This window comes from Schistosoma haematobium, chromosome 4 (genome assembly GCF_000699445.3).
Source record: "Schistosoma haematobium chromosome 4, whole genome shotgun sequence".
Taxonomy (NCBI): Eukaryota; Metazoa; Platyhelminthes; class Trematoda; order Strigeidida; family Schistosomatidae; genus Schistosoma; species Schistosoma haematobium.
Genome location: NC_067199.1, coordinates 22410132 through 22438078, shown reverse-complemented (window position 1 = coordinate 22438078; position 27947 = coordinate 22410132). Strand labels below are relative to the sequence as shown.

Here is a 27947-nt window from a genome sequence, read left to right as displayed (position 1 = left end):
TGAACTGGGTGAATTTTCATACCTCCTACAGCCTTCGAGTACTGTAAGACTAGATGTTAAATTAAGGTACAGATAGAAGAACCAGTACATTAAGAAATGCATAATCAGACAATCTAATGCTCTTTAACCAAGGTATAGAAGGCCATGCAAACTAAGGAAAAAATATTGGCACAACTACTCTCTTTTTTTCTTCCATCGAATATTATTTGTGACAGTAATGGGCAACTGATGGACAGTGAAGTTACTAATTGTGTTAGTTGTGGATTTTAAATGGACGTCCTTATAAGAAATCATAATTTTCCCTTAGAAATAATTGACTTTACGCCATTGATATCACCAGTAGATGAACTGGAATTGCTTGTGTTAGCAATTTATTTTTTTAATAAATATGAAAAGCCGCAGCAAGTGGTAGAAAGCGATAACGAGTCATACCTCCGTCCTACTCATCCAGAATCATTCAGTAATTTAGTAGTTGACCACTTGGATTTTTAAAGCTCTTTATGTATATTCAACGTTTCCACACATATGATAACTTGCGTAAGAAGATTGACATGAACTACGAAGATTACAAGGTTTGGCGTCCAAAAACAAATTACAAGTGCTTTTCAAATCACTCACTTGCCTGAATTGATCCGGACTGCTTTTATTTTCTAGACATCAGAAACCTTAGACTTTTAATGTGTCCACATTCGAAAATAACACTTCATACTGTTTTGTATTGACATCAAGGGGATCATTACTAACGGCTTCATCAGTAAAATATAGGTTTTGAATAATACAAAATGTGGACTGTAGTATGAAATCTGTTATAGTATGGTCTGGAGCGCGAACTAATTTATTGAACTGTGTTATTTTAGGTGTTTTGAATGATGTTACGTGAGAATAATCTGTGAGTAATATTTTTAGTTTGTTCATTCTTATACCGATGAGTATACACTACATTATAACAAGTATTTACACAATACACAGCTGGACAGACGCATGATGGAACTAACGAGAAGACCTAGAACAGGTTACAGAAAGCTGGATTCGCATTTAAGCTGAAACAGTCTTGGTGTTTGTACGTACAGTAATCCACTGTTCACTTATTACGAATCCCAAATATAATATGAATGGTTGTGCTCATCTTGTTCTACCTACTTTTACTTGCACTGTTTCAATAATTCTCAGTTAACAAATCCGTTTGAGTGCTTCTAATTATTTAATTAACTCAACGAGAATATTAAGCAAACACTTTTGTCTACTGAAGGAACCAAAGGAAATGACAAACATTTTTCAAATTAAAAGTCTATGGTGTCAAAAGGATGTTCTGTCCAATGGGCCCTGTATGAAATACGTCAACTGGCAAGAACTGATATGAAGAAAACGATATCAGTTGCAGTGGTAATAAGCAGATTGTAATAAATATATTGTTTGTGGTATGATTATTAGGTGGCGAAAAAAATTCGGTGAACCAGAATCTCTCGTGGATGAGATACTTAGATATATTACATTTACCATTGCACCTACTTTTGGTTAGAGGCCAGCAATAAAACAATAAAGATTTAAGCGACTTAAGCAACAAATTTAGTTTTAACTCGTTCATGTTTAGTATCGATTTAGCTTTTCACATCTAAATATCCCTTGATGTGCAAAATGCACTAGTTCACCCCTGGATACTGAAGATCTATTCACAACAGCAAGTGTGAATACTACATAATCATGTTTTTTTACACCGGGATTCCATGGGTATCATCCATGTTTGTCTTCTGAATATAATACACTAAAGTGGGTGACGTCAATATCATTCAATCGTAAATCATCATGACACATTAGCGGTTGACGTAAGAATATCGTTGGATGTAATATTAGTTGGTGAAAATATAATGTAAGATTTGGAACGAAGGTAAAATGTTTTGCTGTCAGGGTTGTTATGCAAAAAGAAGGTCAACTTTGAACTTCTGGCTGATCAGAGACATAAAATACATTAAGTCCAAACAGACCGGATTCAAAGATGTGATTCTCAACAGCATTGTAGGGCCAGCGAAATGCCACTAAGCCCTAGCCAAATCATCCGTCAGTCGGGTCATTGAATATCGAGCGAATCATCGATCCTCGTCAAGGTCAGGGACAACCAACGCGCATAAGTTAATCGTATACCATGGACTGGCCCATGCAGCAGTGGTTTTACTTTCGATTGTATCTACTTTAACTAATATATTTCTGTAATAACGTCCTCTGTGTTGTACAGTCTTCAAAGCATCTGTGGTACATTGATACGTCGATGGGGTAGTCCACGTAAGGTGCTGACTATGAGGTGTGACTTCGACATTAGCTAGTTTGTCACATCATTCACGTCTAACTCGAGAAGGCCTCCAATCATTTCGACATAGATCATCTACGTTGGCGATCTACAGAGTTAAACAAGAGGGTTAATTCTATTTTAGTCGACTATCACAAATACCAAAGGGTCACAGAAAGGAGGGAACATATAATCATAGCTATCCACGAATCAACAGCACTAAGGAGATTCATATTATAATAAGTACTTTATAAATAGGCTCAAGGCTTTTTTGAGTATGTTTAAAACATCATTACTGTTGGTCGCCAGTGTAGACGATCTGTGTCAAAGAACTAGGGGCCTACTTGAGTAAGACGGAAATGGTGTGATCAACCGGCTACTGCCAGAGTCAAAACTCATAGTAAGCATATAACGCAAATTACAATTTCGTCTTATCCAGGTACCATGACCACCTTGATGACCATACAAAGAACACGTAGTTATTATAGAAATGCATATGTAAAAGTAGGTACAAGCAACAGAGCAAGATCATCAACACATGAGCCAGTACATGACAGTAATAAATTGATGCGGATTGGTTGTAAATGACTTGAAGTGAGTTGGCTAACTGCTCGATATGGAGTGATAGACTGTCGGAAAATTTGGCAAGAGCCATGCCACTTCACTGACTCGACATTACTAATGTTTATAAAACTATATAAAAACTATTGAATCCAAACGTTGTTCAGCCGTAAAGGTTTCTAGTTCTACGTTTGCACGACTCCATAATGGAATAAAAGGAGAATCTACGAGTCCGATAATGTTCCCTTGTCCTTCAGTTTACTAAATTTGTATCTGTGGCTTATATTTCTAAGTCTAAGAAGCCTACAACACGCAATTAGCGTGGTGCATCAGATCTAGGAGGTGTTATTGATTTCTTTGAAGAGAAGGAGCTTAGTGTTAGACTAGATGCAGCCAAAACTGTGTCACATGTACCTGAAGATGCTCTTGCTGATTACAAAACTAAGAGACAAAAACAAGTGTTGAAGATGAGAATCAAAAATGAAGGCACGTCACTCATTTTTCGAGAACTCGAAGTTAGAAAATTGATAGTGAAACAGTATCTAAAAGAACATCAGTGTGATGATGTCACAGGTATTCAGTGTTTGAACAACGCTTCTACCAGTAACACCTTCTAATGTATTTCGTTCCCACCCAGAGAAATCAAAAGACAGAGTCGAGGAGATCGGAAGAGTATATTTGGCGATGACCAATATATCGGAATTCTCTGATCTAATCTGGCTAGCGATTGCGGTTGATGTTGAGCACGGCGTTACCACACGTGATCTGGTGCGGATGCATGACCGAGCGCCTTCAGCTAGATGAGTTCACTAAAACATATGGTCAGCATCCAATGTCGAAAACTTAGTGCTATTTATTTTTGGGATTTATTTACCGCTACAGATCACTCCCCCCCTAGTGAGGCAGTGACGACCCTAAGACGTGGCCAGCCAGAAGTTTAAACCCAACGAGTTTGTCGTTGGTAAACACTCTTCTGATAGCTTACTAAGTGTAGCAGCGTCTGGTCGTCTTTCCTTACTATATGGGACCGAGGTACAACATAGTAAAAAAAGAAAAAGTTACAACGAAAAATTTCGATTCCTCGTAAACTGCATTGTTCTTTTCCAGCCGTCCTGGAAAAGAAAAAAGAAAGTGTAAGTGCATGTCGAAATACACTCGCATGTGCGTAAAAACACAATGTCGGCGAAAAATGGAAAATATACTCAAGCACACATATTAGCGTTAAAAATGTTTTTTTTGTTTTGTTTTTTTTAAGTAAAAAAAATAAATATATGAGCATATTAAAATTCTTTTTTTTTTTAAAAAATATATGTCGTAAAAAAAGATCGAGATAATATAAAATGTCGAGTAGTGATTTACGTGCAGTAGTCGTTTAAATGTCCTGGAAATCTTAATCTTCTTCCGGAACGCGTCGTTTTAGGTTTATTTTCAGGCACATTCGGAGTGTCATCGCTAGTGTTGGTTGTCGGTTGGGGAATTATGAGTGTAGGAGTCGTGTTGTGCGATTGTACCGAAGGAAAGTCGACGTGAATAGGATTTCCTTCTAACTACGCTGCCTTTAAGCGATCGATGCTGATGCTATCGTGGGTTCCGTTCTTATCGACTATACAGTACTTAGATTCACGTTGAAGAACTTTGAAAGGTCCTTCGTATGTTGATTCGAAAGGTTGTCGATGCGAATCTCGACGAACAAAAACGTGTGTACTATATCGTAAGTCAGGTTGAACGAAAACATCGGTTCATTGTGGTCGAGTGGAAGCAGGTTTAACTGAACGCATCGCGTTTGTAAGCCTGTTCATGTAGGAGTTTAGATCCATGCTCATTGAAAAGGATGAAGGATCCACGAATTCTCCTGGAAGTCGAAGTGTCGTTCCATAAACGAGTTGAGCCGTAGTGTATCCAATATCAGCTTTCACTGCCTTGCGGATACCTAGTAAGACGACTGGAAGAGCGTCGGTCCACTGTGAAACGTTTGCAGCTGATAGTGAAGCTTTTAGTTGTCGGTGAAAACGTTCTACCAACCCGTTTGCTTGTGGCTGGTAGGCAGTCGTTCGGAAGCGAGTGGTCCCTAAAAGTGTGGTCAGACGACGGAAAAGTTCGGATTCAAACTGACGTCCGCGTTCTGTAGTGATGGTTGAAGGGCAGCCGAAGTTTGCTACCCATCGTTCGACGAAGGTGCGGGCCACTGTTTCAGCAGTGATGTCCTTGATAGGTACTGCTTCTGGCCATCGAGTGAAACGGTCTACGTAGGTTAAAAGATAAGAGTATCCATTTGAATCTGGTAAAGGTCCTACCAAACCCAGATGAACATGGTCGAAACGAGCATCGGGAGTTTTAAACGAGTCTAAGGGACATTTATTGTGTCTGATGACCTTAGATTTTTGGCAGCTTACACAGGAGCGGGCCCACTCCCTCACGTCTTTATTCATTCCAGGCCAGCAAAATCGTTCCGCTATAAGCTTGATGGTTGCACGAACACCTGGATGCGAAAGTTTGTGCAATGTATTGAAGACGTTGCGTCGATAATGTTTCGGCACGATTGGGCGATCCCTATCTGTAGATGTGTCACAAAGTAAGGTTTCCTTACCTGTTCCCATCTGTTTGATGCGTAGTTTAAGGGTTGTAGACGATAACTCGTGCTGAAGATCAGTGTCTTCCTTTTGAAGCTCGGCGAGTTTAAGAAGGTCGATACCTCGGAAACTGTTCAGGGAAGTTATGCGAGATAAAGCGTCTGCAACTACATTGTTTGCTCCAGAGATGTGTTGAATGTCTGAAGTAAACCTCGAAATGTAGTCCAGTTGTCGAGACTCACGGGGAGAGTACTTGTCAGAAGGAGAGCTTAACGAGAAGGTGAGTGGTTTATGGTCCGTGAAAAGAGTGAATTCACGGCCTTCGATATAGTGTTGAAAACGTCGTACAGCACAACACATAGCTAGGAGTTCTCTACCGAATGTGCTGTACCTCGATTCGGTGTCTAGCAACCTTCTAGAGAAAAATGCTAAGGGTTGCCAGGAGTTGTTAACCCATTGTTGTAAGACTCCTCCGATTGCCGAGTCGGATCCATCTACTGCGATACTAATGGGTGCTTCAGTGTTCTGATGAGCGAGCATTGTTGCTTGAGCGATAAGTTCCTTAACTGTGGAGAATGCTTTTCGCACGGTGTCGTCCAAATTGATGGATTTCGCATTTCCACGAAGTTGGTCGGTAAGAGGTTTCATAAGTAATGCGCATTTCGGTATGAAACGTCTATAGAAACTTACAAGGCCGTTAAACGTGCGTAATTGCTTGACGGTGGTCGGTTCTGGGTAATCCAGAATGGCTGCCACTTTGGTTCTAAGGGGTCGGATACCTTGAGCATCGATAGTGTGTCCTAGGAAGTCTAACGAGTCGGTTCCGAATTGGCATTTCTGAACATTTACAGTTATGCCATGTTTTTGTAGTCGTTCGAAAACAAGATCCAGATGCTTGAGATATGTTTCTCTGTCCGGACTTGCGATTAGACAGTCGTCAACATACGCATGTACGAAGTTGAGACCTCGAAAAACGTCGTCTATGAATCTTTGGAATGTTTGAGCAGCATTCCTTAGACCGAAAGGCATTCGCAAAAATTCATGGAGTCCGAAAGGAGTTATGATAGCTGTTTTCGGAATGTCGTCAATAGCCATAGGGATTTGGTTATACGCTTTAACCAAGTCGATTTTCGAAAAGACAGTTGTACCTTTCAAGGTAGCTGTCAAATCGTGAATGTGAGGCAACGGGTAACGATCGGGAATGGTTTTCGCATTCAATCGCCGATAGTCACCAGTTGGACGCCAATCGTTGCTGTCCTTTTTAGGGACCATGTGCAACGGAGATGCATATGGGCTATTTGATGGTCGTATGATTCCTAAGTCTATCATATGGTCGAATTCGTTTTTCGCTAACCTTAGCTTTTCAGGAGCTAGTCGTCGTGTTTTAGAGAATACAGGTGGTCCTGTAGTCGTGATGTGATGTGTAACGTTGCTGGTTACACACGGTAGTTTCGGTTGAGTTTGTTGTATCCCAGGGTACTTATCGAGTAGTGGCTGATAGAGTGGGTCTATCCTATGCTTAGTTGTGACTGGGGATAATCTGCAACCAGAAAAGGAGGTAACGCAAACGGACAAATTAGTGTTTCCGTCTACTAGCCTCCGTTTGCGCGTGTCGATGATCAGATTGTGGTGTTGTAGAAGGTCCATACCAATGATTGGCATAGAAACATCTGCAACAACGAAAATCCAGTGGATGGGTTTGCGTAAACCCACGTTAAGGTAAACGTACCTTTTGCCATACGTAGCGATCGGTTTTCCGTTTGCCGCCTGTAAGTTAAAAGCCGATTCGTTAAGCCGGTCGTTAGGATTTGCTGGGAGAACGCTAACTTCTGCGCCAGTGTCGACGAGGTAGCGAAATCTCGTTGTCACATCTGTGACGTATAACAGACGGCTTTGTTCGCCGGCTACGGTTGCCGTTAACGCGTGCCGGCTTGGAAGTTTCCCGAGTTGTTTTTCGAGTCAGTCTGTTTCGTGTTGGGAAAATTGCAGGGTTTTCTGCAATTTCTGGAAAGCTTTCCATACTGGTTATGATACCAGCACCAGTCGGGGTTATCTGTCTCTCGTGGTCTAGAGACAGATCGCTCACGTGACATGCTTCTACGTGGGGTGCGCGATCTCTTACGGTCGGTACGAAGACTAAGATAACGCGTGAGTGTATGACATAATTCGGTTATATCATTCTGAGTCGTTTGAGGTTTTTCTTTGACTGAAAATACCTCGGTAGTAGTTTTCGTAATTTCTAAAATGCGGTCGGCTGATGCAGCTAGTTCGTCTAAGGCGTTGTTCTGAAACGAGACCAGAACTGCTTGGACCTGTTGGGGAAGTTTTGATAAGAAGAGTTGTTTGAATAGACCTTCGTCGAAAGTTCTTGGGCCTATTACCTCTCTCATCCGTTGCAACATGTCCGTCGCAGAACCGTGTTGCAGGTCGATGTTATTGAAGAGTTGATCTAACCTTTGTCGATCGGTTAGGTCTCCTCGTTTAAGAATCGAGCGTTTTAAGATTTCGTAAGGATCGGAAACATCACTAGTAAACATACTAGGTGTTACGTACCTGTTGAATTCGCGCGGTAGTGCCTTGACTACTGCGAGGAATTGTGCACGTGTGTCGATCACGCCGTGCTCGGAGAAGTCGGCTTCTGCGTAGCAAAACCAGGCTTCGATGTTGTCGGGCCAGAAAGGCATCAGTTGAAACGAAGGCGGGGACAAAGTCTTAAGCTTGAGTACTTTGGGTGTCTGTTCAGTCATGATGAAGTATGAAGTACGATAATGAACGAGGGGAAAATATATATATCCAAGAAAAAATACGAAAAAAATCACAATGTTTAAAAAAAGAAAAAAATAAGGCAATGATATATAAAAAAGATCCCAAAAAGGAACAGACTCACAGTTGCAATTAGGTGTACCAGTTCACGTCGGTCTCACCAATGATGAAGTCACAGGTATTCAGTGTTTGAACAACGCTTCTACCAGTAACACCTTCTAATGTATTTCGTTCCCACCCAGAGAAATCAAAAGACAGAGTCGAGGAGATCGGAAGAGTATATTTGGCGATGACCAATATATCGGAATTCTCTGATCTAATCTGGCTAGCGATTGCGGTTGATGTTGAGCACGGCGTTACCACACGTGATCTGGTGCGGATGCATGACCGAGCGCCTTCAGCTAGATGAGTTCACTAAAACATATGGTCAGCATCCAATGTCGAAAACTTAGTGCTATTTATTTTTGGGATTTACTTACCGCTACAAGTGCAACGTTTTTCAAACACTGGTCGCACTGTACAAGTAGCCATGAACAAATACTTGTAGGTGCCACAACCAATACTTAGTTAAAGCAATGGTCAATACCTTTGAGTCTCTTTTATGTACATCATTTGAGTAAATGAAAATGGTTTCTGTACGAAGTTCAATTGCTCTATCTGTTCCGATCACCATGACAACTGGTTATTCATATTTATGAAATGAGCCAGCGTCGGATACTACAAGGTTTGGCATATATTAACCCTCTTTTTTAAATATAGACTTTGAGCAGTACCAAAAGTCTAGAACTAAATTTGTACAAACCGTCGCCGAGCTTGCTGTCCAGCCACAAAATATTGATGTTCTACAAAATTTAGGAGTATTATCTTTGTTGAGACCACTTTTACTTGATACGGTACCCACAATTCAACAAACTGCGGCTATCGCACTAGGACGTCTAGCTAATCATCGAAAAGATTTAGCTGAGGTCATTGTTAAGGGTGATATCCTACCTCAACTTGTTTATTCTCTAGCTCAACAGAACGTATTTAGTTTAATTCATTTATCTTATTTTATTAGAGATTTTATAAAAGAGCTGCCGCATTTGTACTGAAGTCGATTGCCAAACACTCCGCTGAACTTTCACAAAGTATTGTAGACTGTGGAGCTTTGGATGCACTCACTGTTTGTTTGGAGGAATTCGATCCAGCTGTAAAAGAGGGTGCTGCATGTGCAATTGGATGTATAGCCAAACACTCAGCTGAGCTCTCTCAGGCGGTCGTAGATGCAGGTGCCATTCCACTGCTTGTTTTATGCATTCAAGAACCCGAAATAAGTCTTAAAAGAGCAACTGCATGTACACTAGCCGAAATAACAAAACATACAGCTGATCTTGCCCAATCGGTTGTTGACGGTGGAGCAATCGCTCATCTTGCACAGCTTGTACTAAATCAAGATTCGCTACTTAAGGTGAGACGGGTGATTTTTTACTAAAACTCTTTTAGCGCCAAGTATTTGCTGCTTTATCAACAATCGCTAAACATTCTGTGGACTTGGCGGAGCTAGTAGTTGAAGCCGAAATATTTCCAGCTGCATTGGTGTGCCTTAAGGACGTGGATGAAATTGTTAGGAAAAACTGCGGCAATTTGGTCAAGGAAATAGTCAAACATACACCAGAACTCAGTCAATTAATTGTTAACTGCGGCGGGATAGCTGCAATAGTTGACCAGATTGAGGATACTAAAGGATTTACATGTCTACCAGGTGTTATGGGTTTGGGATATATAGCCGCTCATTCTGAAACCTTAGCGATGGCTGTGATAGTTTCAAACGTAAGTTGTTACATATGATAAACACTTCCATTAGGGGGTTTCACAATTAAAATGTGTACTCATAAAGGAATCGAGCGAGGAGATACAGGCTGCCGCAGCGTGGGCGCTTGGCCAGATTGGTCGCCATTCCCCTGAACATGCGAAAGCCATAGCTCAAGCCGACGTACTGCAGAATCTGTTGGAGTGCTATCTAAAACAAAATGCTTCAGAGGATCTTAAAACAAAGGTATCATAGTCACTCATAGTCACTTTTTCTTTTAGACCAAAAAGGCACTGAAGCTAATAATTCAGAAGTGTATTAATTTAGAGGCACTAGAACCTTTATTGCAAAAAGCACCTCCAAGTATCCTGAAACATGCAGTTGCGCAGTTTAGCAAAGTTCTCCCACATGATAGCAGAGCACGTCGGTGGTTTGTGGCATCTGGAGGTCTTAAAAAAATACAGGAGCTAAAGGACGACAACGAAGGCTTGTTGTCGGAGTACATTAATGCTATAAACAACTGCTATCCAGAAGAGGTTGTACGTTACTACTCCCCAGGTTATGCCGAAACATTAATGGAGCGTGTAGAAGCATACCAAATACCGATTTGAAGTCTAATTCTGAGTAAAGAAATAAAGACGGTTCAAAGATATTAACTATCATGAAGAAATCCATAATTTATAAAGCATTCAACATAATTTTACAAATAAAAGTTAGTGAGTAATATTAAAACATTATGAATTTGAATACCATAAAATGCTTAATATTTTATGTACTAAAAATATATCAGTTAAATGAATCCCAGTTAATTGATTGTTAGTCTTATAAAAGAAATGTCATGTCAGGTAACTGGCTAGTGGGATAAATCGACCCTCCTTCACCAACGAGAGTCATTTCACATAAAACTTAGATACCTTAAAAGCAAATGTCTTAATAATAGGAAATAAGGTGAGAGTGCAAAAGATTGTTTTTCATACTAGCAGATTACTTCTCAGTAGTAATAGTATCTTATACAATGCCTGTGACATTCACTTCACTTATTTAAAATTTCGTCACAAGATGACCATTTTATTGAAAAGACAATTACATGAGCAGAGAATGACAGAAAAAGTTAGCAAATGTAAACTACCACTCCTTGACTACATCGGTTCAGAAATGTAACTGTAATCTATTTGGGAATTTTATTACAGAAAGTCGGTGTATTTAAATAAAGCAACTTTTAAATTGGAAAAAGAATTATAAGTACGACACATATAGGTATTTGATCGTGATGTATTTTACGTGATCAAGATGAGAAATACTAATAAATTTACTATTACAACCAACCTCAAATTTTAGAAGGCTAATGAAGCAAGACGTTGCGTCCTGGCAGGCGGTAGCTGTGGATAATTTGTACATTTCTCAAGCACCTGTTGAAGACTGATAAAGTTACCAACTGCCTTGCTATACCACGCGCACCCTTGGGATTACTTACGGGGCCACTGGACGATACATGACCATTACCTATAAGACACCTATAAGTAAATAATAGTCACTGGTTTCTACCTATTTCTGAAGCCCATGTCTTATGGTCATAAAACAAAAGACAATGGATTTCGAAGCAGTATACTGGTTTTTCGGTTGGCAGAAATCTCGCCTACCTCATAATTGATGTATGTTGGGAAAAGCCAAGCACGCCTTCAAAGTCCATGCTGAGATTTATTCAGATAAAAACCTACCACGACCAATGAGACACCCAAGATAATTGAAGTTATTCGCTAGGTCGGTAATTTCACTCTCTATCATCGATTTAGATGACAGATATTACTCCTGAAGCCACATTTTACATTTAGGAACGGAGAAACTCACTTCAACTATATGTAAACTGTTGATCAGTGTTCAAATAACTTTGGATTATCATATGGTCTTCATTAAACAGATAAGCGAGTCTCCTGTAGATGACCCTCTGGAAAGTTAGACGGAGTTATATGTAAAAGAAACTAAGTAAAAATGAGGGTAGTGGGTAGCTCTGATGAAATGCTGAGTACTTATTTTTTGGAAAGGGATAAAAACAAAAGGTTATATAAAAAGGTATTCCGAGTATCTGATTATATTGCTAGAACAAATGATCTAAAGGAAGTGGTGTTAGCCTATTTAAAAACACGTTCCCAAGAGATACACGAACTTGGACTAGATGTAAACACAAACTCAAATATAACCAATTCTACATTAAACCGTTTAGCACGTTGACTTTGATAGTGCTATTCACTTATAAAAGTGTATTTCAAATAAATATCGTTCCACTAGCCAACATAATAACAAATAAATAATCAAAGTTTGAAATGTGAGAATATACAGTGAACCTATACAATTTTTTGCTACTATTTACCGATGGATTAAACTTAGCCACTTCGAATTATTAACAGAAACTCTAAATGTTTAGTTAATACATTTAGATGACGCTATTTAACGGCATAATATGTAATAAGCAAGAAATAATTACCCTACTACCATCATTCCCACTTTAATTCTTCAAATTGGGAAGTATCATAAAGTACAGCAAACACCGTATAAGAGTAAAGAAAGATATATTTGTGTATTTAAAAAAAAATAATTATTAGTATTGATGGACAAATTTATCACTTTATATAAACAAAATAAATTACAGCTATGCACCCATAAGAACAATTTATACTAGGTAGGATATAGAAGTATTTGAGATACTATACAAATAGCATATACATATTCGCAAAATATTACATTTTTAATATAAGTAAAAGTTTTAAAAAATAAACCTATAAAAGTCAAAATATAAATATATATATAAAGAAAAAATGTCAAATATCTGATATACAAACGGGATATTTCAGTGAATCACTTAAATTATCTATCACAGAAGGATTTGAATGTACTAACTGGATTGGTATATCCCACACAAATTTTTCAGTTTTTAACTTAAGTGGAATTGTCCATACCGTACCGTAGGCTCTTTTTACACATGATTTACCTTGAAAATGGTCTAACAAATCATTTTTACTACTATCAGATATTAAATCAAGCTCTAAGTGTAAACGCCATCGATAATCTAAGGAAATAAATGGACTAGTTAAACTAACAGAATGAAATTGTGGCGTTATATTTGTTGGAATAGGCAACGTAAAAGGTAGTAACAGTTTAGATGTACAATATAATTTTATATCTGTCCATGTAGTATGTTGTGTAGAGCCTGAAATAAAAAATAACACGATTAAAGTAAAAATAAATCATGATGCATAGGATATAGAACGAATGAAAACAATTATAAGTACAAAAGAATAGCGGAGATAATATTAGGAACTATTTACTAATATATACATTGTGAGTTTTATAATCAACTACATGAACTAGCAACACAGAAGCAGTTGGATAGGTGAATCTATATAAGCCTTGATATTGTCACACTTTCACCAACATGACTTTTAACTTTCAATTTCGAAGGCAGCAATACCTTAAAAAGTTATTGAGTCTGCATCTTTAGCTGCTTCATGTGATCGGTTGTACATGTTGCTATACATACTATTCTATTAAACAGAATATGAAGTGTTTAGTTTATACTCTGATATTCTTAGAGAAAATGAGTTTATAATAATGTCCTAGGGTTCCCACTGTATTTTTTATTTTAAAGAGGTGTATGAAACTGTGAAAGAAGTATAGTTCCCAAGTTATGTTGGTTTTCCGTATACAACTGGTTTTATTATTTATTTAAACACATAAACATTGGTACAAGGAGGCACCAAATAGATATGCGCCACACAAATCATTCGCTCTTTGTGAGGGCTAGGATACTCCCCAGACCGAAGCAGGTGGTTTTCTTAGGGAGCCACACCCCGAGCCTTGGACCTAAAGGTCTGAACCACAAGGCAATGGATCATCGTGCGGAGATGCAGTCCTATGGTAGCCGGCGCCCAACGATTGGTTCATACGCCATTTGTTCCCGCAGGATACTGGAGTCCACGTGCACCATTGGTTTGGAATCCGGTTAAAGCGCCGGACATTCGCTTTTCGTCCCCTCAATTTCGTAAACAACACCCCCGCCACGAGAAGGCAGTGAGTATGACTTTCCTGATGGAGGCTGAGTACGCGTGGCCGTGTGAGAGCATTTCGAGGGAGGGCGGGCCCACCCCTCTCGGCCATACCAGGGCATTTGGGGGCACAACTGGTTTCAACGTCCTAGTTTTAAAACGATTAACTCTCTGATAACGTTTTATTCAAACTAAAAATATTTGCGGAAAGCCAGAACAACTATCTGCATATCGCTGATACTGAACAGCCAGAAATTTGCTAATTTACTACCCGGTTGGAATTTCAAGGTACATATTCCCAGATTTGTTAGTAAACCAAAAGGCATATTTACTAAGCACTGACTCTGATAAAGTTTTAGTTAACCTCAATAAAATTAGCAACTCAAAATTTTACTAAAATGTTTAAAAATTCACTGGTAATGATCATAGTCCACCAAGCTAGAAAGAACGGTTTTATACAGCTGCCTGTCAGTGTAATGATATTATGAAGGTGAACGACCGGTTGCAAATAAAACTTTTAGTTTTTTTCTTCATGCACAGTAGTTACGATGGATTATCACACATAGGCAATCAACAATACGTGCAGTTTCCATAGTTAAACTTACCTAAAGGTTGAAAATTTGTACATAAAGGTTGACCAATTTTGGTTAAAGGTAGACATCCCATAGAACAATTCTGAACCTCATTCCTTCTACTTTTAATTCCACAGTTTGGCAGGAGGAAAGGATTTTCATGGTGAAGCATAAATCTTTCCTCACTTTCAAGTCGTATTACACAACTAAGACATTTAACAACAGCTTCATTAAAGTCAAAATAACCCCGTACCATATCACCTAAGCAGTATAACGTACGTTGGAAAGATAACCGTCCAACATAACCACGTGGAGTAGAAATCACGAAGTTAGCTAAAAACAAATTACAAAATAGTATATTTGAAGTATGCAAACACGAGGAAAATAATCTTGAAAGCAAGTGGTTAATAATTTACACTGTTGACTAATATGAAGATTTTTGTTTCATCACTGTTGATATTTAAGACTAAAGTGATCGACCGCAACATGTTTGGAACGTATTAGCTGAATGTGTCTGTGTTGCAGTGTTAAAGACTTATGTTTAACAGCAACAACCGTTCATGTTGTTGATAGTTCCACGTCATATTTAGTAGAGCAGAAATTTAGTTGAGTCAGTTAAGATTGTTGTTTAACCCATAAAACGTTAATCATAGTTATGAAACGTATATCAAATGAAGTCCATTAAAGCCCAACAAAAGTGAACAACGATTATTTTGCAAGTGTACAATAACTTCGGTATTTCTATATTGACTTTTGACAGTGAATCCAAGGTATCGATAACTAGGAATATCCTCCGAATAAATAAAGTTTTTCTGATATGTGATAAAAATCTGCTCTTAACTGATGACGTAGAACTGAGTAAATAAGTGATGGAGTATAAAATATCAAGCAAACAGCAGTGACACAAACTTTGTATTCAAATATTTATTATTTAGTGTGAAATATCCAGGACGAAATCCTATAGCAAAAATGTGACCAGCCATAAAGATCATGATAAACAACCACAATTAATATGGTTCACAGCGAATACACCCACCGGGTGGTGAACATGCTAACAGATTCATTAATTCCATATGTGAACTGGGATAGATATAAACTTCGTTTGATTTTTCTGGAGAATGATCTGAGCAATTCGAGTTTCCACACTGGGAAACATTATGAGACAAAGAGGAATATATTTGACCAACCGATTTATTAGTATGTGTTTCCGTATCTTCAAACAAAAAACTGTTGACTTGTTGTGATTGCAAGGAAAAGCCTCCATCAAAGCCAAAATTAAAACAAGAGTCTTTATCTCTGGTATCTGGAACCCAAAACGGATTTGACAAGTCGGGAGAGTATGTTTCTTTCTTGTCATCACATTCTTGAAGTCTTAAACTGTGATACATTATTGAAGAAGGTAAAACACGAAGAGGCAACTGAATAGTATGTGTCTTGATATCTGAGTTCAGATATTTTACTTGAACTGCCACAACCACCTTGTACGCGAACTTAAATAACGTGCCACGAATACTAGGTGAAAGATTATACGGTAGATAAGCACACAAATTGGCTGTAAATTTGGAAACAAGAAATAAGAAGTGTTACAAAAAATGAGAACAAACAAGAATATGAGAAATGTTTACACATAAATCCAGAAAAATGAAGATGAGATGTACTCCATTTTTGGTTTATTTTCTACATTAATTTGGTTCTCTGTAATAAACTCATTATCTTTATTTGATTTAGTTACACTTACAGTCCAAATCGTCGTATATGGAAGTTATATTTCCTTATTTAAGAAAGTGTGATTGTTGTTTAAACTATAATACAAATCAATGTGTTTTTTCACTGATATTTATAGAATACGACAAATTGAAATGCTTGAAATGATACTTTCTATGTAACTCGGTATTTTCCAATTCCGAAACGTACAAACAAAGATCTGGGTTTTTCAGACTATTTTACATGGAAGTGTAGTATATGTAAAAAATTCATGCGAATAATTAGTGACCACATTCAGTGAACCAATAAATATCCCATAATTAGCATAACATTTAGATATAAAATGCTTTCCAAAACATTTTCAAGGACTCATCCCCTTCATTCTATACAATTTTATCTGCAGAAGACCAGAATATTCCAACTTTATTAAACTCAATCTACTAAAAAAACAGAAATTATAATTAAAATATCCTAATACATAAGAAAACAGAAGCGGGCTAATCTTTATGCATTAACTGACAGTGTGACCCAATTGGTTTTTCTTATTATTTAAATGGATTTTTGTCCTCAAAGATAATATGTTCTTTGGAGAAGTAGTTCTTATAAAGTCATGAAAAGAGAGAAATGAACTGTTTTTAATCCTAGGGATTTTACAAGGAGAGCTGTAAGTTTCAAAGCAACTACCACTTTGAAACAGCTTGCTGGTGATAGGACCAATGATTAAACAATGCTAAGATTAAAACATGATGTGAACTAGATAGTCATGTGATAAAACTGTATATCGAAGTAAACGGATACTTTTGTACATTATACGTATACAACAGCGACAACCTTGGAGTGATGATTGCCTAATGAGAATCTCTAGTAAACTTATACTGACTGGGGCAGTTACTATTTGAAATTTTACCAAACTAAGAAAACCCATTGATAATCAGTGAAAAGAAGTGGACATAAGGAATCTTTATCATAACAGGGTTTCGAGGCTTAATTTGTAGTGCTAAGTTTCTGCTGGTCAATAGACTTACCAGCTATTTAGCATTTTAAATATGGTAAAAGGATTTAGAAAATGTGAGTGAAACGGCAGACAATACTACAAATCATTACCACTTGCAAAAATTGTGTAAATAGACTTTTGAAATTTACCAGGTCCTTTGAAGCTATTATCTGGGATAAATTTCACATGCATTGGGATGATACATATTAACTGACTTTTCGACTCCAATGTAGAAATGAATAATGATTCAGCATCGACTACATGAATTAGAAATCGGAAAAAAAAATTATTCATAAAAAATGTTACAAGACTTTTAAATTATTTGTACGAATTTGACTGGTCATTATATCAAATTTACAAGAAAAATTTAAAAGGGGACTGAGATACTCAGAAATAAATTTGGTTGTAATTTGAGGTCTAGACTAACTCTTTCACCAGGTACTTGGGTATGGGCCACACTTTGAAGGTTAACAATAATACATTTGTTAGGATGTGCAGAAAAATATACCAATAATTATCATGTTAAGTCTAATGGTGGCCTGGGACTTTAAATGTACACTCCGTGTTGGTCGATATTTATTTCACTTGTTAAATATTGTACAAATGTTGTTTTCTATTTTATGGTACGATGTGGTCTGGTTGGTTGGTATATAAATAGAGTATGTCTGAAATATAATGATTCATATCAAGAGGCTAAGACTTGCGTTCTGGATTCAACTGGCTGGGCTAGACAGGGAAGCGGAACCAATCAGAACCCTAGGCCAATTTTATGTGTCACTGAACCGATCGATAAAACGCTGCTCCATAATCAGCATTTACCCGTTACAACAATATTGTCATCGAAATCGAAGGGGTTGGAGTGGTGTTTGAATCAAAAAGTTAGTGGTCGAAGGTAGATTACTGATATTTGAATGGCTGAACGGTACAAACAGATGTCTTCTGGAGTTTAGACTCAATTTTTTCGCACTTTAAATGCGAGTGATAAAAATATCACTGAAGTCTTTATACAAGAAAATTGGTAGAACAGAATTCAATTCACAATTTAACAGCTGTCGATTTAATGCATAAAACATCACGTTAAAACTCGAAAATACTAAGTTCAATAATATTCACTATGAAGACTGAAGATGAAGTTGATGTAGTTAAAGAGAAATGTGCACTAAAGTTTACCGTCTCATTGAGAAAAATAGTGAGTAAAAACATTAGTACTTGAAAACAAATTAGCGTGGGATTTTTTAAATTTCGTAATAATAGAGGAAATCTGATTTCCTAAAGATAAAAACTATTATCCAAGTAACCAAGTACACATTTACGTACTCGTCTTTGAGCCATACATATTGCATAAGCGCTAATAATAACACTCAAGTTTTCAAACCAAAGTGCAGTACATAGTAAACAAAATATTTAAGAGTTATGGACACTTTCATTCATAGATATTAGTCACTAGTCTACCAACCCATGAGTAAAAAATGTGTCAAGAACACAGTTTGTCTGGATAACAGCGTGAGAGTTACGGTGTTTTGTCACGAACTGAACTTAATTCATCTCATTATATATGTTACAGTTCATTCATATTTTTATGTAAATTGTCAGCAGAAAAAACTAGTGTATCATAAGTCATAACCGAAATAAATCTAATCACTAGTTTCGTGTGGTTAGTGAGCATCTATTTTTGTATCGAGTTTTATTTTAGTTTTTTTGAGGATTTTTACTGTTGTTCACACTGCTTTTTCTAGATTTATTTCTTTATTTATCCTCCCAATACTTTTTAATTATGGGAAACTGATTCGACAACAGAATATCAAGTACTTTATGTTGACCTATATGTTATTGAAAAAAATCGGTCGAAAAAATATTTCCTTCTTATTAGTAAATGAAAGTTTACATGACAGTTAATCAGTATTTCTTATAGCTACATAATAAAAACGAATTTTAAATACGAAAAAATATACATACAGTTTAGTTCACAATTATATTTCCACTCAGAAGTACTAAATGACAGTGATTTTGGGGACGCCTGGTTCTGTGTAGTTAGTTGCCTATTGTCCAACTTACATTGACCAATGATACAGCCAACAATACCAGTAAGTAACCTTCAAAAGAGAGAAACAGAAGCAAAAACCAGTAAGGATAATTAAACAAAAAATGCAGATGTACTGTAGCATCTAAACACCCTGGTAAAGGATATTTGCCATGAAATTAAATTAGGTATGACAAATGACCTGATACGAAAGCACGAGAAGCAATATCTCAAAAGACAGTCCCAGACTGAAAAAAATAACACTTGATAACGGAAGAGATGAAAAACAGAACAAAACTAGTCATCTTGTACAACCAAACAAGATGGATTGGTTACCAGAGAACACAAAAGCAGCAAAACACATTTTAAAAAGTGGAAAAAAACAAACCATTTATATTCCTCTTTAACTATATCCGAATTCCCGGGAAAAGTTATTTCACAGTTGACGAAATCTCCACCTGAATATACGCTCGGCCCAACCAGTTTGGCAGCTAAACCGAGATTTTGTCCTTGAGATGTCGATGACATTTATTAGCGTAAGAAACCCTTGAAATGACAGAATATTGGCATCCAGATGAAAATAACCTGGCAGATAAAACAATGTTGGGGGAAAAATTACTCTTCCGATACATATCAATCGCGTCGAGATTCCAAGTTAACAACAGACTTAAAAACGTGGATTTGATTACATTTTAAAATCGGAATTGTAAACCAGTAAGGAACTCCCGATGAGCTCGAGAGAGTAACTACGTTTGCTCATGATGAAGGGAAAACTTACTTCCACGAGAAGAAATAATTTATTATGCAACTAATGATTCAGGGTATGTAGCTACAGTGTATCCGCGGTGTACAGAGTGTCTGGATTTTTCCGTGAGGGTTAAAGATAAAGGCTAGCAGAGAATCCAAAACCCAGAGGCATGGGTCACTGGGTTCTGGACTATCCAAACTACAGATGTGGAGTTTGACTCATTAATACTTCTTATTCTGCTAAGATACTATCAGTCGCCTTCCGCTCATTCCGTACTTTCGAATGAAATGATGGCTGCAATATAAAGACGACCTTAGAGGTATACAGAAGTGGTCTTGAGAAGCTTCAACCAAGTACGTGCTAAAATATGGTTACAAACTAGTGTGAGGAATCGGGATAAGGAGTTAGAAATTAGGGTTAGAGTTCTTATCCCCAAATGATATCACCTATTATGAAAAGATGTTACTTAGCCAAATAGATGGATGGATTTCACTCGAAAATCTGTCTGTCGTTAACCCGATCGATTAGTCAAAAAAATTCTAGTCCAGGAGAAATAACAAAATAAAGGAACTAGATTTTGAAGTCAGATGAACGATTATTTAGAAGTAGCAGTGAAAAACAATGTCTTTAACCGTGAGACCTCTTGTAAGAACAGAGCATACTTTTCTGGGGAACCAACTACAAATATACAGAAGAGGGTAAGCACAGTGACTTACAGTAATAGTGAATTAGGTTACCATTTCCGTTTTAATGCCCTGATATACTAATTTTTGGTTTTGATTTTGTAAAAACATCGGAATATGGATAAACTAAGAGTTGCTAATGCTATTTTACCAGACAGAAAAGCACCTTAATAAGTCGCTTCCATAAACTTTTAGTGACCCTAGTGAAAATACCAGGGAGTCTTATTTCCCAAGTGATGCCACTTAAGGATGGATCATTGGATAAAAAATTAATGAACCTTTAATGGATGTTCGAAGTGTTTGAAGCCATGAATGAAAACGACCGTCATGTCGAAGATCACTAAAAAGGCTGATATCATTGACTTGTTATTGACGTATGGAACATGATATTCGGTGTTGGAGAGAATACTACTGGCTTATTGTCATACGAACGTGAATAAAGAAGGACATTCCATAAAATGTAATCCATCAGCTTCATACATATCAGACACTGACTTAATTCAATTACCTAATGATACAAAAGCGCTTCTAAAAGCATTGGAAGTGTATGTACGGTGGATTGAATGGGACATATGGTTTCAAGAACGTTATCATGGCCTTGGAGGTGATGCACTCTACCTTCAAAATGAAGTGCGAAATCCGAATTGCTTCTATTCTGGAAGTACTAAGTGTAGTGGAGGAATACTGATAGCGCCGTAAGTAAAGCCATAATAAAGTCCCGTGGATAAAATACATACTCAGTTGATACATAAAATGAACTCTTAATAATGAAAGCAAGTAATAAAATAAAACAATAATATAATACAACCAAAACTAATGGGCAACTCGAACACTCGGCAGGGACTGCCGTTGAAGTTATGGATCTAAGCAATTAATCAATCAGTTACTTAAAATCATAGGTCGTCCCTATTTCAGTGTGTTGCTTATGTTACTAGTAAATCTTTTCGAATGTAGCACGCAACGCAAGAATCGAAACAAGAGCGGAGTAAGCTTCAGTCCTCAATAATAAGGATAGTAGGTTGGTGAACCTGTATTAATCCTGACACATTGCTTTCCAGTGAACGTCCAGCTTTTCCCTGAAAGTATTCACTGATGGGGTTGATACCACTTGTTCGGGTAAGGCGTTCCAACGACTGACTACTCGATGAGAAAAACCGGGACCCCACTTTAAGTTTATTAGATCGTGGTTTATGAACCTTCTTGCTATGACCTCGGAGATTATTAGTGCTGGAGGGAGCAAAAAGATAAGACATATTAACACCTAAATCATGATTAAAGATACGAAATGCCAGTATAAGGTCACCTCGTGTCCTACGATACGACAAGGGGAAAAGATTTAGGCGTTTTAAACGCTCATCGTAAGGGAGTCTGGAAAGACCCTTTCTTAATTTCGTTCCTACACGCTGGACACGCTCAAGGGAGTTAGTATCTTTTACCAGACACGGGCTAGCTGCTTGGATACAGTACTCTAAATGTGGTCTAACATATATAGAAGATTCAGATATTCAGCCGCACTTTTTATTGTTCTCCAGATTTTTACATCATCCGCAAACAATAATGTCGACGACCTAAGTAACAGCGGTAACTCATTAACGTAGAGAAGGAAGAGCAGAGGGCCTAAGATGGTGCCTTGGGGTACACCACTTTTGACCGGCTTCCAATCGGATAGCGTTCCGTTGACCCTGTAGCGGTAAATAAATCCCCAAAATAAATAGCACTAAGTTTTCGACATTGGATGCTGACCATATGTTTTAGTGGACTCATCTAGCTGAAGGCGCTCGGTCAAGCATCCGCACCAGATCACGTGTGGTAACGCCGTGCTCAACATCAACCGCAATCGCTAGCTAGATTAGATCAGAGAATTCCGATATATTGGTCATCGCCAAATATACTCTTCCGATCTCCTCGACTCTGTCTTTTGATTTCTCTTGGTGGGAACGAAATATATTAGAAGGTGTTACTGGTAGAAGCGTTGTTCAAACACTGAATACCTGTGACTTCATCATTGTTGAGACCGACGTGAACTGGTACACCTAATTGTAACTGTGAGTCTGTTCCTTTTTGGGATTTTTTATATATCATTGCCTTATTTTTTTTTAACATTGTGATTTTTTTTCGTGTTTTTTCTTGGATATATATATATTTTCCCCTCGTTCATTATCGTACTTCATACTTCATCATGACTGAACAGACACCTAAAGTACTCAAGCTTAAGACTTTGTCCCCGCCTTCGTTTCAACTGATGCCTTTCTGGCCCGACAACATCGAAGCCTGGTTTTGCTACGCAGAAGCCGACTTCTCCGAGCACGGCGTGATCGACACACGTGCACAATTCCTCGCAGTAGTCAAGGCACTACCGCGCGAATTCAACAGGTACGTAACACCTAGTATGTTTACTAGTGATGTTTCCGATCCTTACAAAATCTTAAAACGCTCGATTCTTAAACGAGGAGACCTAACCGATCGACAAAGGTTAGATCAACTCTTCAATAACATCGACCTGCAACACGGTTCTGCGACGGACATGTTGCAACGGATGAGAGAGGTAATAGGCCCAAGAACTTTCGACGAAGGTCTATTCAAACAACTCTTCTTATCAAAACTTCCCCAACAGGTCCAAGCAGTTCTGGTCTCGTTTCAGAACAACGCCTTAGACGAACTAGCTGCATCAGCCGACCGCATTTTAGAAATTACGAAAACTACTACCGAGGTATTTTCAGTCAAAGAAAGGCCTCAAACGACTCAGAACGATATAACCGAATTATGTCACACACTCACGCGTTATCTTAGTCTTCGTACCGACCGTAAGAGATCGCGCACACCACGTAGAAGCATGTCACGTAAGCGATCTGTCTCTAGACCACGAGAGACAGATAACCCCGACTGGTGCTGGTATCATAACCAGTATGGAAAGCTTTCCAGAAATTGCAGAAAACCCTGCAATTTTCCCAACACGAAACCGACTGATTCGAAAAACAATTCGGGAAACTTTCAAGCCGGCACGCGTTAACGGCAACCGTAGCCGGCGAACAAAGCCGTCTGTTATTCGTCACAGATGTGACAACGAGATTTCGCTACCTCGTCGACACTGGCGCAGAAGTTAGCGTTCTCCCAGCAAATCCTAACGACCGACTACACGAATCGACCCTAAACTTACAGGCGGCAAACGGAAAACCGATCGCTACATATGGCAAAAGGTACGTTTACCTTAACGTGGGTTTACGCAAACCCATACACTGGATTTTCGTTGTTGCAGATGTTTCTATGCCAATCATTGGTATGGACCTTCTACAACACCACAATCTGATCATCGATACGCGCAAACGGAGGCTAGTAGACGGGAACACTAATTTGTCCGTTTGCGTAACTTCTTTTACTGGTTGTAGAGTATCCCCAGTCACAGTTAAACATATGATAGACCCACTCTATCAACCACTACTCGATAAGTACCCTGGGATACAACAAACTCAACCGAAACTACCGTGTGTAACCAGCAACGTTACACATCACATCACGACTACAGGACCACCTGTATTCTCTAAAGCACGACGACTAGCTCCTGAAAAGCTAAGGTTAGCGAAAAACGAATTCGACCATATGATAGACTTAGGAATCATACGACCATCAAATAGCCCATATGCATCTCCGTTGCACATGGTCCCTAAAAAGGACAGCAACGATTGGCGTCCAACTGGTGACTATCGGCGATTGAATGCGAAAACCATTCCCGATCGTTACCCGTTGCCTCACATTCACGATTTGACAGCTACCTTGAAAGGTACAACTGTCTTTTCGAAAATCGACTTGGTTAAAGCGTATAACCAAATCCCTATGGCTACTGACGACATACCGAAAACAGCTATCATAACTCCTTTCGGACTCTATGAATTTTTGCGAATGCCTTTCGGTCTAAGGAATGCTGCTCAAACATTCCAAAGATTCATAGACGACGTTTTTCGAGGTCTCAACTTCGTACACGCGTATGTTGATGACTGTCTAATCGCAAGTCCGGACAGAGAAACACATCTCAAGCATCTGGATCTTGTTTTCGAACGACTTCAAAAACATGGCATTACTGTAAACGTTCAGAAATGCCAATTCGGAACCGACTCGTTAGACTTTCTGGGACACACTATCGATGCTCAAGGTATCCGACCCCTTAGAACCAAAGTGGCGGCCATTCTGGATTACCCAGAACCGACCACCGTCAAGCAATTACGCACGTTTAACGGCCTTGTAAGTTTCTATAGACGTTTCATACCGAAATGCGCATTACTTATGAAACCTCTGACCGACCAACTTCGTGGAAATGCGAAATCCATTAATTTGGACGACACCGCACGAAAAGCATTCTCCACAGTTAAGGAACTGATTGCTAAAGCAACAATGCTCGCACATCAGGACACCCGAGCACCCATTAGCATCGCAGTAGATGAATCCGACTCAGCAATCGGAGGAGTCTTACAACAATGGGTTAACAACTCCTGGCAACCCTTGGCATTTTTCTCTAGAAGGTTGCTAGACACCGAATCGAGGTACAGCACATTCGGTAGGGAACTCCTAGCTATGTATTGTGCTGTACGGCATTTCCAACACTACATCGAAGGTCGTGAATTCACTCTTTTCACGGACCATAAACCGCTCACTTTCTCGTTAAGCTCTCCTTCTGACAAGTACTCTCCCCGTGAGTCTCGACAACTGGACTACATTTCGCAGTTTACTTCAGATATTCAACACATCTCTGGAGCAAACAATGTAGTTGCAGACGCTTTATCTCGTATAACTTCCTTGAACAGTTTCCAAGGAATCGACCTTCTTAAACTCGCCGAGCTTCAAAAAGAAGACAGTGATCTTCAGCACGAGTTATCGTCTACAACCCTTAAACTACGCATCAAACAGATGGGAACAGGTAAAGAAACCTTACTTTGTGACACATCTACAGGTAGGGATCGCCCAATCGTGCCGAAACATTATCGACGCAATGTCTTCAACACATTGCACAAACTTTCGCATCCAGGTGTTCGTGCAACCATCAAGCTTATAGCGGAACGATTTTGCTGGCCTGGAATGAATAAAGACGTGAGGGAGTGGGCACGCTCCTGTGTAAGCTGCCAAAAATCTAAGGTTATCAGACACAATAAATGTCCCTTAGGCTCGTTTAAAACTCCCGATGCCCGTTTCGACCATGTTCATCTGGATTTGGTAGGACCTTTACCAGATTCAAATGGATACTCTTATCTCTTAACCTGCGTTGACCGTTTCACTCGATGGCCAGAAGCAGTACCTATCAAGGACATCACTGCTGAAACAGTGGCCCGCACCTTAGCAAACTTCTGTTGCCCTTCAACCATCACTACAGACCGTGGACGTCAGTTTGAATCCGAACTTTTCCGTCGTCTGACCACACTTTTAGGAGTCACTCGCTTCCGAACGACCGCCTACCAGCCACAAGCAAGCGGGGTGGTAGAACGTTTTCACCGACAACTAAAAGCTTCACTATCAGCTGCAAACGTTTCACAGTGGACCGACGCTCTTCCAGTCGTCTTACTAGGTATCCGCAATGCAGTGAAAGCTGACATTGGATATACTGCGGCTCAACTCGTTTATGGAACGACACTTCGACTTCCAGGATAATTCGTGGATCCTTCATCCTCTTCAATGAACATGGATCTAACCTCCTACACGAACAGGCTTACAAACGCAATGCGTTCAGTTAAACCTGCTTTCACTCGACCTCAATCAACTGATGTTTTCGTTCAACCTGGCTTACGATATAGTACACACGTTTTCATTCGTCGAGACTCGCATCGACGACCATTCGAATCAGCATACGAAGGACCTTTCAAAGTTCTTCAACGTGAATCTAAGTACTATATAGTCGATAAGAACGGAACCAACGATAGCATCAGCATCGATCGCTTAAAAGCAGCGTATTTAGAAGGAAATCCTATCTACGTCGATTTTCCTTCGGTACAATCGAACGACATGACTCCGACACTTATAATACCTCATCCGACAACCAACACACGCGATGATACTTCGACAGTATCCGAAAATAAACTTAAAACGACGCGTTCTGGAAGAAGGGTGAGATTTCCAGAACATTTAACCGACTATTGCACGTAAGGCACTTCTCGAAATTTTATATTTTTTTTTAAAAAAAAAACAATTTTAATATGCTTATATATTTTTATTTCTATTTAAAAAAAAACAAAACAAAATAAACAATTTTTTTAACGCTATTACGTGTTCATGAGTTTATTTTCCATTTTTTTCCGCCGACATTGTGTTTTTACGCACATACGAGTGTAGTTCGACATGCACTTACACTTTCTTTTTTCTTTTCCAGGACGGCTGGAAAAGAACAATGCAGTTTACGAGGAATCGAAATTTTCGTTGTAACTTTTCTTTTTTACTATGTTGTACCTCGGTCCCATATAGTAAGGAAAGACGACCAGACGCTGCTACACTTAGTAAGCTATCAGAAGAGTGTTTACCAACGACAAACTCGTTGGGTTTAAACTTCTGGCTGGCCACGTCTTAGGGTCGTCACTGCCTCACTAGGGGGAGTGATCTGTAGCGGTAAATAAATCCCCAAAATAAATAGCACTAAGTTTTCGACATTGGATGCTGACCATATGTTTTAGTGGACTCATCTCAGGCATCCTCACCAGATCACGTGTGGTAACGCCGTGCTCAACATCAACCGCAATCGCTAGCCAGATTAGATCAGAGAATTCCGATATATTGGTCATCGCCAAATATACTCTTCCGATCTCCTCGACTCTGTCTTTTGATTTCTCTTGGTGGGAACGAAATATATTAGAAGGTGTTACTGGTAGAAGCGTTGTTCAAACACTGAATACCTGTGACATCATCAACCCTCACTCTCTGTCTGTGGTCACATAAGAAATTTCCTATCCACGCATGTACAGTACCTATTATTTCGAAGCTCGTGAGCTTCTGCATAAGACCTACGTGTGTAACCTTGTCAAATGCTTTGCTAAAATCTATGAATATCACATCGACAGAAAGACCGTTATCTACGGCTGCTGTCCAATCCTCTCTCGCAATAAGCAAGTTAGTCAAGCATGAACGCTTGTTACGAAATCCGTGTTGCTCAGGAGCTAACAGATTGTGTGAATCTATGTGGCTTAGCAACCTAACCCGAATTATCTTTTCAAGTAACTTAACGACTATGCTAGTTAAACTGACAGGCCGG

At 38.8% G+C, this 27947-nt stretch overlaps 2 protein-coding genes across 4 annotated transcripts; one reads left to right on the top strand and one right to left on the bottom strand.

The window, feature by feature from the left end:
• The first annotated feature begins 8660 nt into the window (after window positions 1–8660).
• Window positions 8661–12225, top strand: SPAG6_1 (Sperm-associated antigen 6). Of its 2 annotated transcripts, XM_051215979.1 has the most exons (6): window positions 8661–8899; window positions 8935–9197; window positions 9233–9622; window positions 9658–9984; window positions 10019–10210; window positions 10246–12225. In XM_051215979.1, exons 1-6 carry the CDS (start codon window positions 8875–8877, stop codon window positions 10573–10575), a joined length of 1527 nt encoding a protein of 508 aa, XP_051066526.1. In that variant the 5' UTR covers window positions 8661–8874; the 3' UTR covers window positions 10576–12225. The 2 variants fall into 2 exon arrangements, with proteins under 2 accessions (XP_051066526.1, XP_051066527.1); XM_051215980.1 differs by having other exon boundaries at window positions 9233–9984; window positions 10246–10768.
• A 53-nt stretch (window positions 12226–12278) lies between these two features.
• On the bottom strand, window positions 12279–21701 carry MS3_00007666 (uncharacterized protein). 2 transcript variants are annotated; one of them, XM_012938815.3, is made up of 7 exons: window positions 21613–21701; window positions 19683–19879; window positions 19231–19367; window positions 17424–17531; window positions 15613–16128; window positions 14610–14909; window positions 12279–13169 (listed from the first exon to the last, which is right to left on the bottom strand). In XM_012938815.3, the coding sequence occupies exons 2-7, from the start codon at window positions 19820–19822 to the stop codon at window positions 12781–12783; spliced, it is 1590 nt and encodes a 529-aa protein (XP_012794269.2). In that variant the 5' UTR covers window positions 19823–19879; window positions 21613–21701; the 3' UTR covers window positions 12279–12780. The 2 variants fall into 2 exon arrangements, with proteins under 2 accessions (XP_012794269.2, XP_051066525.1); XM_051215978.1 differs by having other exon boundaries at window positions 14610–16128; window positions 19683–21701.
• Between the last annotated feature and the right edge of the window lie 6246 nt (window positions 21702–27947).

Coding starts and splice junctions, on each gene's coding strand:
- SPAG6_1 (XM_051215979.1), top strand. CDS start 8,875: ATGAGCCAGCGTCGGATACTACAAG. Junction 8,900..8,934: donor CCAGCGTCGGATACTACAAG/GTTTGGCATATA, acceptor TTTTAAATATAG/ACTTTGAGCAGTACCAAAAG. Junction 9,985..10,018: donor TGGCTGTGATAGTTTCAAAC/GTAAGTTGTTAC, acceptor CACTTCCATTAG/GGGGTTTCACAATTAAAATG.
- MS3_00007666 (XM_012938815.3), bottom strand. CDS start 19,822: ATGTCATCGACATCTCAAGGACAAAATCTCGGTTTAGCTGCCAAACTG. Junction 19,368..19,682: donor GTTAAAGAGGAATATAAATG/GTTTGTTTTTTT, acceptor TCTCTTTTGAAG/GTTACTTACTGGTATTGTTG. Junction 16,129..17,423: donor TAATAGCTTCAAAGGACCTG/GTAAATTTCAAA, acceptor CCAAATTTACAG/CCAATTTGTGTGCTTATCTA.